Raw genomic sequence first — 10267 nt, 5'->3', positions numbered from 1 at the left:
CAATAATAAAAGGTTAGTGAGAGTGAAGTATCATAAACATAGCAGCTACTTCTGTCTAAGGGTTCTAAAATTATACGGAACGGGGGGGGGAAACAAATATACGATGAAAGTTTTTGAAATATTAATAAACGTTTTAGCTTTGTGAATGAATCGTCTCAGTGTTACACTGAAACATTATCAGTATATGATATGCTAATTTACCGGAAAAAAATAAATAAATAGTGAAATATAACTAAGATGCATTTGAAAATATTTGCCCAAAATACAAAGAAAAAGTTGCATGCATTCAAACTTCGTTTAACTCATTAGCTATTAGTGTTATTCACAATTAAATAACAAGAACTGAAAAATTAACAACATTGTAAAATTAAACCAATCAATCATTACATACTTAATTTAAAAATCAAATGCATCGGAAAACTGTTCATTCTTTCATAGCATCCGCACACAAACGCATAAGTAATTTCATATCGTCTTTACCCAGTTCGTCAAATGATTCTGTTTCGACCACAGATTTAAAATTCGCACTGATGAATTGCACCACTTCATTTTTGAAAACTTCGTCACTGTGTCGGTTAGCTAAGACAAATAAGTAACACGCATTGTTCACTTGAAGAAAGTTCAATAACTCCATTTTGCAACTATCTCGTAAAGAAATAACTTCGTATTTGTCAGCGGCATAGTACAGTTCCAAAAGTTCTTCGAATCCGCACTCGTCGGTTGTACCAGTGTAAAGAAAATTGAGAAGTCTCTTCATTGTTTCTGGCCCAATGTCCGAGATAACAATCGGATTGACCGCTGTTTCGTGAGTGAACATCTTGTGGAAGACAGGGGAACGAGCTTGCAATATAATTTTGTGGGCTTTGATGTTATCTCCATCCACATTTAGTACGATGTTCGAATAGATTGCTTGTTCTAGAACCTTCCTAAAATCTAGAGAAAGCTCACGCAAATTATTCAAGAGAATTGAATCCTTTGAACTAACACTCTTCTCATCTGTATTCCAATCTTTAGAGATGCAGGTGATGGTTATTGGATATTTTACAGATGGCGGTACGTCGAATAAGCTTTTAAGTAAATCAACTTTGTTTCCTGCCTCGATAAAATAATTGGTTGGCACATTCTTGCTGTGAATGATTGAGCCATTTTCGTCCGATATCAGTATTGTAAAATGTCCCCTTCTGACGCTCGTTGATGGATTCCATAAATTGATGTAAAAAACAGAATCAATTTTCATCTCAAGAAATGAAGTTTCTCCTTTCACTAATTCGAATTCAGAACTCCTAGTGGTGCAACCAGGACTTATTTGGGATTCTTCAAACTTCCATATAAAAAAGAAGAAATTTTTCGAATAGATTAAAAACAGATTATTCTCTTGTACTACGCTTATCATTTTACTTCTTGCAGGCTATTCAAAAATTAGGCTTAAGCACATCGTTTGTAGAAGGCTCTTATTTACCTAAAAATAAAAGAGATGAACAAAAGGTTAAAATAAAAATCATTTTAAAACTCTGAACATAAAATGATTCATTTAGTACATTCACTTTATTTACTTTAAAATAAAATCTTATTCAAGTGTTTTTTCAAGTATTAAAAGGAAAAAAAAAACTTAATATGTAACGGTCATAAATGGAATAGGAAAATACTTATATGGGTCATTCTCACAAAAACAGTCATTTTCATGTCCCCAGTATATTTTATGTTCGTTTTACAGCTTACGAAAAAGAAATTCAGGGAAAGTGTCCTTCAGAATGCAGGCTAACGAAAGAATAAAAATAAAATTATCAATTTTTATTTTTTATTTATTTTAGGTAATTAAAATATACCAATATGTCATTCCCTCACTTGTCCCCACTGCTGATTTAAAAAAAGAAAAAAATTGTTTCTGAAATAGAAATTTTTTTTTTACAAATTCGTATTTTTTATTTCAGAATACTGAAATATAGAATTCAGAAAATCAATTTTAAATTTAATTTCTGATAAAAATGTTAACACAGCACTATTTTAAACTTTGTCCCCAGTGTTTCGCGTCATTCCCTCACAACAATGTTCTTATCACCTGCAATCTTCTTAGAATAAAAATATTTTAATAAAAACTTCAGAAGTTAACAAGTGGCATCATAGAACAAAATTGCAGTATATTTCCATCTTCAACTTAAAGAAGCTTTGCTGTGGAATAAATTTGAATGAATTAAACCAGGTAAAATTTTTTACATTTGTCATTCCCTCATGCCATTTTTTAGAGTAAAATAAAATGCAACTTCATCGAGAAAGTGGATAATAATATGTTGCTTTCTTGTATGAATATAATTGTATGTGATTGACTTCAGAAATTAATTAGGCCAAAGTGTTATTTTTAAATTTTATTGAATTCGTCATTCCCTCACTAGTGTATAAAGTGAGGAAATGACGCTGAAGTGAGGGAATGAAGTGAGTATATTATTAAATTTTTTTTTGTTCAATCGTGCCAGCCAATTTTATTTCCCAAATCTGTAAAAACTATTAAATATATAAGACTAAATTATAATAAATATTAGATATACTTAGTATGTTATCATTTTCAAACTTTAGGTAGATGTAACTTAGATAAAAACATGTATTAAAATAAAATATCATTCCCTCACTATTAGTGTCATTCCCTCATTTTTTAAATAGTGAAAATAATTAATTTACTTATTAATTATTTTGAAAAATAAATTAAAAAATTAATCAATTAATTTATTAAATTAATTTATTTATTTATTAAATTAATAATTAATTATTATAAATAAATTAATTATAAATTAATTATTTAAAAAATTAATTAATTTAAATATTAAGTATAATTTATAGGATATATATTTTCTTTATAATGCCATTACATATTTCTATTAATAAAAAAAGTTTCAGAGCTTTTTATTCACTTTACTTTTTTAGGATTTTATGAACTGAAAAATGACAGTTTTCGTGAGAAGGACCCATATATATAATACATTTTATATGTATAAAACTAAATGTATATGGGTTCTTATTTTCTACACAAAGGAGCGTTGCAGTCTCTTTACCGCCAGTGTTTCCGGGTAACTGTATCGGGTATATTTTGAAGCATGTTATAAAGTTACATATTATAAATAGTAGGGCGACCTGGGGTATTTCCTGATCGAAAAACGAAAACATCTATTTTGTGAAAAAACTATTCAAAATAGAATTTTAATATTTACTGGAAGTTTGAGGCTATATGAGATGAGTCCAATGCCACCTTCTTTTGTTTGAAAATCTAATTAGAATTTAAAAGATTTTAAATTTTTAGTGATAAGGAATTACCCCTGGTCTTGATCATTTCTGGGGTAATTCCTGATCACTTCTGGGGTAATTACTGATCACCAGTTTTTATTGTAAAGGGGCTGTTTAAAAATAATTATATAATGGTAATTAACAAATAAGACATCAAGATCAAACAAATAAACCAAAAAGATATGTTTAAGCAGCAAATAAAATGATTTATTTAAAAGCAAGACAAACAATTAACACTTTAAATTTTAAAAAATCTTTGCATCGTTCCATGCATTTTAGGCAATCAGCCAACTCATTCTCATGTTCTTCTGAAATATAAGAGATTTCCCACATGGGTTACTTTTGCTGGATTTTTTAACTTCATTAAGGGAAAGTGTCAAGTTAAGTAAGGTATGTCAACAGCTCGGGCAGCAGCTCTCACTGAAATTTTCATTTTCAATCATTAAAAGTTCAGTCATTCATTTTCAATCATTTCAATCATAAGCTTCTAGAAAAATCATTATTTTCTAGAAGCTTAGTATCTTTTTTAGGCTTGTAATTTCTCACCATATTTATACTAGGCTAATTTATAAACTTAAAAATTACTCTAACAATTATACTAGGCTAATTTATAAACTTAAAAATTATTCTAACGATGTACACACATAAAATTAAGATAGAAGCAAGGTAAGGCAAACCAGAAATGGTGCAAATCAGAATACAGTCTTGTATACAGCTAAAAACAAATTTTGTGATGACAGTTAAAATATATTTTATAGTTGTTCCACTTAATAAATATGAACTTTTATTTAAGAAAAGACAATTAGGTATTTATATACTATTTATAAGAAAAAATGACAATGATCAGGAATTACCCCAGTGATCAATAATTACCCCATCTGTAGGGGGCAACATTTGATATAGTTTCCTATAATCAATTATAATGTTTACAGTAGATGTGAAACAACTAAACAAAAGTTTACACTACTTTTATATCAAAGAAAAATAAAGTGACTCAAAATATTTATTATTAAGAGAAGGAGGGGGATCTTTGCAGAAATGTGCACATTTTGAAACCCATCTTTGAAATGGAAAATACAGAAAGCAGTTTAAAAGATACTTATTTTGTTAGATTTAAAAAAATTATCATTAAGTAAATGTAGTTATACTTTAGTAAAGTGTACAAGCATTCTTGTCCATGTCTTAAATTTAAAAAAAATAATTTTTTTAAAATAAAACTTAGGTGATTATTATTTACCCCAGAAACAGAGTGATCATGAATTACCCCGGGTCACCCTATATTTACAAACGACTGAATTCTATTACTGTATTTGAATACAATGCCAAATATAAATACTCATATTGGAAAAAGGCAACAAGTTTGAGTTATTAAATGTTGAAGTAGTGTTTTCTCTAGAACTTATAACAATCCACTCGGATAACGAACATAGTTCCTAACGTAATTGATATTAAATATAAAAGATATTAAGTTATTAAAACTGGGATATTAAACAAGATAAAGGAGAAAAGAATGTGCAAAGCGATTTGAAAGGAAATACGGCAGCAGTTTCGGAAGTTGACGAGCGACAGCAAGCATTGAGCAAAACACTCATAGATAAAATTTTAAAACGAAACATTTTAAAAGTATTTTCTGTTCAAGTAAAATAGTACATTTAAAAATAGTAAAATAGTACATTTTTAAAAATAGTACATTTACAAACCACTTAACTCTATTACTGTATTTGAATACAATGTTAAATTTAAATAATTCTGTTAGAAAAAAAAAACATTACAATTCCATAAATTTTCTTAGAAACTCCTTCTTGATGCAAAATTTCAATTGCTTTTGCAACATATAAAAATGCTTTGAAAAATATCTTAAATTTTCAATTAAATCTAAGAGAATTCCTAATAATCCAACATAGAAAATTAAAGCACACGATAGCGAAATAGCAAAACATTAGATAACTTACCACAACTTTAACAGTTTGTAATCAACTACAAAACAATTAGGAAGTTATAAAAATTAATAAATTGTTACACTTTATAAATTAGGACGCAATTTCATAAATAATATAAGAAATCATAACTTTATAAAAAAAAGTACCAGCAAAATTTTTTTACTTGTTTTTCAACATTCTTTTTTGAACAAATTTTTTTTTACGGAAACAAACATTTAAACATTTAGTTAAAACTAACACAAAAATGTTACAAGTTTAGTTTTTTTTTAAAATGAATAAATGAAATAAATTTAAAAAAAATCAAAAAATAATTACTTTTTACTTAGCTGGTAGCGGCTATAAAACAATGAAAGTTAAATTTATGAAGGAATACAAAACAAATGAAATAAAATAAAAATAAAAATATGACCACCGAAGCCGACGTCTTCAGGGGGTACCGGTCCCGGTAGCCATTAAAAACAAAACCATTTCTATTTGAGGGAGAAGCAAAAGCTTAAAATATCTCCCTCAGTACCCCGATGGTTTTGTATAGAGGTCCAGGAAAAACAAGATACATTCAAAAGAATAAACAAATTACGAAAAGAAAATCAATAAAAATCATCAGAAAATTAAAAACTCACATTCACAGGTCAAGAATAAACTTCAAAAGCCAGTGGAGGAAAAGAAAACACTAAAAACTGAAAAACAACGCCCCCTATAATAATGCGCAGTAGAAGTTTAAAAATGAAATGAAAAAGGTCAGGAGAATGAGATACGTAGATAAATTAATAGAATGCTTAACTGGGGCTGCTCAGTTAAGACTAGAATTGCGCCCTGTTAAAAGAAAAAATATATAAAAACTTAAAAACCATCAATCATTTTTTTAATTAAAAAATTAACATTACAAAAATTAAAAGGAAAATCATTTTTACTCAAATTATTTAAAAAATTATCCACAGCTTCCCGAAAACTTTCAACATTATTACAAATTTTCTTGATCCTAACTAATTGCGAAAAAACAAGATTTTTGAATATTTTACTACACAAATTAGTTTTAAAGTTGCAGAAAAAAATAACATTAAAATTAAAGGCTTTTCTTTTATCAAACACACCAATTTTAATAAAATTGTTAACAATATCAATTTTAAAATCTAAATATTCAATATTAAAGCAATTTTCATTAGTTTTTTTCAGGACCAAATCACCAGGATAAATAGTATAAATAAAATTATAATCGTCACAATTAAACAAAATCAAATCATCAATGTATCGGAAAGCATTAAGTACTTTATGTTCAAGAAATTTAGCCTCGAAAAAGTGCAAAAAAATGTTGGCAAAAGCCCCAGAAAAGGAATTACCTTGTGGAATTCCAATAATTTGTTTATAAAAATCTAAACCATTAAAAAGAACATTCTCAAAAAGATTAAACTTGCATAAATCTAACCAGTTAAACCTATCAATTTTTTCATCAAATAAATACTTGTCATAAATACCTTCACAAATCTCAATAATTTTTTCATGTGGTATGCTGGTATACAAATTTTCAAAATCAAAAGTGTTAATGCTGGAAATATCATTACTTTTAATAAAATCCAAAACTTCAACATTACTTTCAATAATAATATTTTTCTCTTTTTTAATTTTAAGCAAAATAATTTTTAAAAAACAAAAAAACCTTTTACTAATATCAGAATTATAACTATTAGTACCACATGCTATAAACCTAAATTTAATCGGATTTTTATGAAATTTAACTATTGGAAATAAATATGGAAATGTAATCCTATTTAATTTAAATTTTAATTTTTTACTAAATGCAATAATTCTTTTTTCAATAACTTTTTTATCTTCTTTTAACTTTAAATAGGTATTATTTGCATTATATTCCCCAATAATCAATTTTTTAAAAAAATATTTACACATAATACAGAAATTATTTGAAGCTTTATCTACAACAGTAACAATGAATTTATCCTTAAGATTTTTAATTTTTCTAGATAAATCATAATCAATAAAAGTACCTTTAAAAAATGAACTAAAACTGGTATTAAATAAATTAAATTTAACCCTTTCAATAATATTAGCTTTCCACTCAGAAAAACCTTCAACAGGCCAATGATATTTTCTGGAAATTTTTGCAATAAAAAAATCTAGATCTTTTTTAATGGATAAAATAAAATCTTCTTTTTTCATCTTAACTCTGGTTCTAAATTTTGAACCCTTACTTAAAATGCTAATTAGATCCTGATCACCCACAATTTCCAAATTTCCGGTAATAACATGTCCATAATCATTATCAATAAATTTTGAAAAACCCTCCTCATTACAATAACAATCAGATTTAGAAATACAATTAAGATTTCGACTTAAAAAATTATAATTACACACCTTTTTCCTAAGTGTAGAAGAATATTTAAAAGCAGTAGTAACCCTAATTTGTTCTAAAGGAAAGAAATCAGAAAGACCATGAATAATCTGTGGTAACTTAGCATTTTCAAAATTCTTATCATGAAAATTAATCGTACAAAAAACCCTTTCGACTTTAGAAACATTATTAAAAAGCAAATCAGTTTTATTGACACCAATTTTTGATTTAATTAAATCCAAAACTATAAATTTAACAAGTTCAGTATCAAATTTAATTTTAGAACCAAATTTAATAAGGAAATTTTTTAAAACTTTATTTTTAAAACCAAAAATATATTTCCTAATAGTGAAAATATTATTCAAATTAACAGGTAAGTTACAAAAATTCGAAAACTCATCAAACTCAATAAATTTACCCTTACCTTTTCCACCTCCCCTTTTACTTCTAAATTTTGAATCACAAACACCAGGAAAATCAAAAACTTTTAATTTATTATAAATACAAAAATCTTCAGTATTAACAGTACCTTCCCCATTAAATTTACTATTTAATCCATAAGGAAAAAGAGTCTTAAGACTACCAATGTAAATATTTTCTAAATCAAGTCTTTTATCTAAATTTTCCATAAAAATCCAAAATAAAAAGAGTAACATTATTAAAATCATTTCATGATCATGAAATCATGATCATGATCATTTCATGATCATGATCATTTCATGATCACGGATCATGAAATTGAAAATGTAAAATTTCATAATCCGTGGAACAATTACTATTATTAAAATTTTTTATAGCTGATCTGTGGGAATTAATCCGCTTATGAAATTCAAGACCTGTCTGACCAACATAACACAAATTACAACAATTGCACTGAATTAAATAAATAATATTAATACTTTTACAAAAAAATACATTAGAATGACTGTCAATTTGAGAACTATCAGCCAAAGGACAAGTTTTACATTTTTTATTACAACATTTCTTAAACTTTTTAAATTTTTTTATATTTTTAAATTTATTTAAACAAAATATTTGACTTAGTAACTTTTTGTCCGAAGTAATCCCTAAGTCAAGACTAACTTCAGTGCTCCTTGATTGGGCGCGCGACGAGCCAGGCGCCATAAAATATTTATATATTGTACTTTGCATTATTTTAAAATTAACCTAAAAGGAAATACTAAATTAGACATATAAAACCTAGACATCCAACAAAACCCTTTGACGCTTTAAACTAATTAGAAAACACCTAAAGCAAGAAATAAAAACAAAATAATTTTTCAAATAAGAAAAGCGCAAATGCAGCATAAACCAAATTTGAAAATTACAATACTGAAAGAAAACACAAATAATTAAGATCAAAAGGATAAAACTTCTTTGAAAAAAACGCGCTAAGAAGCAGCAGAAATTTCAGAAAAAAGTATCAATACAAAACAAATGAAATAAAATAAAAATAAAAATATGACCACCGAAGCCGACGTCTTCAGGGGGTACCGGCCCCGGTAGCCATTAAAAACAAAACCATTTCTATTTGAGGGAGAAGCAAAAGCTTAAAATATCTCCCTCAGTACCCCGATGGTTTTGTATAGAGGTCCAGGAAAAACAAGATACATTCAAAAGAATAAACAAATTACGAAAAGAAAATCAATAAAAATCATCAGAAAATTAAAAACTCACATTCACAGGTCAAGAATAAACTTCAAAAGCCAGTGGAGGAAAAGAAAACACTAAAAACTGAAAAACAACGCCCCCTATAATAATGCGCAGTAGAAGTTTAAAAATGAAATGAAAAAGGTCAGGAGAATGAGATACGTAGATAAATTAATAGAATGCTTAACTGGGGCTGCTCAGTTAAGACTAGAATTGCGCCCTGTTAAAAGAAAAAATATATAAAAACTTAAAAACCATCAATCATTTTTTTAATTAAAAAATTAACATTACAAAAATTAAAAGGAAAATCATTTTTACTCAAATTATTTAAAAAATTATCCACAGCTTCCCGAAAACTTTCAACATTATTACAAATTTTCTTGATCCTAACTAATTGCGAAAAAACAAGATTTTTGAATATTTTACTACACAAATTAGTTTTAAAGTTGCAGAAAAAAATAACATTAAAATTAAAGGCTTTTCTTTTATCAAACACACCAATTTTAATAAAATTGTTAACAATATCAATTTTAAAATCTAAATATTCAATATTAAAGCAATTTTCATTAGTTTTTTTCAGGACCAAATCACCAGGATAAATAGTATAAATAAAATTATAATCGTCACAATTAAACAAAATCAAATCATCAATGTATCGGAAAGCATTAAGTACTTTATGTTCAAGAAATTTAGCCTCGAAAAAGTGCAAAAAAATGTTGGCAAAAGCCCCAGAAAAGGAATTACCTTGTGGAATTCCAATAATTTGTTTATAAAAATCTAAACCATTAAAAAGAACATTCTCAAAAAGATTAAACTTGCATAAATCTAACCAGTTAAACCTATCAATTTTTTCATCAAATAAATACTTGTCATAAATACCTTCACAAATCTCAATAATTTTTTCATGTGGTATGCTGGTATACAAATTTTCAAAATCAAAAGTGTTAATGCTGGAAATATCATTACTTTTAATAAAATCCAAAACTTCAACATTACTTTCAATAATAATATTTTTCTCTTTTTTAATTTTAAGCAAAATAATTTTTAAAAAACAAAAAAA

The 10267-nt window shown here is 26.7% G+C and overlaps 1 protein-coding gene across 1 annotated transcript; it reads right to left on the bottom strand.

Annotated features, from left to right (window-relative positions):
• Positions 1-292: 292 nt before the first annotated feature.
• On the bottom strand, positions 293-1551 carry LOC107446813 (TD and POZ domain-containing protein 1). The gene has a single exon (XM_087151125.1). The coding sequence runs from the start codon at positions 1391-1393 to the stop codon at positions 425-427; it is 969 nt and encodes a 322-aa protein (XP_087007251.1). The 5' UTR covers positions 1394-1551; the 3' UTR covers positions 293-424.
• Positions 1552-10267: the final 8716 nt, after the last annotated feature.

The sequence above is a fragment of the Parasteatoda tepidariorum genome, chromosome 9 (assembly GCF_982258835.1).
Source record: "Parasteatoda tepidariorum strain Cologne lab strain chromosome 9, Ptep-v5.0, whole genome shotgun sequence".
NCBI lineage: Eukaryota > Metazoa > Arthropoda > Arachnida > Araneae > Theridiidae > Parasteatoda > Parasteatoda tepidariorum.
The sequence above is the reverse complement of the archived record's forward strand: the minus strand, read 5'-3'. Positions and strand labels throughout refer to the sequence as shown.

Coding starts and splice junctions, on each gene's coding strand:
- LOC107446813 (XM_087151125.1), bottom strand. CDS start 1,393: ATGATAAGCGTAGTACAAGAGAATAATCTGTTTTTAATCTATTCGAAA.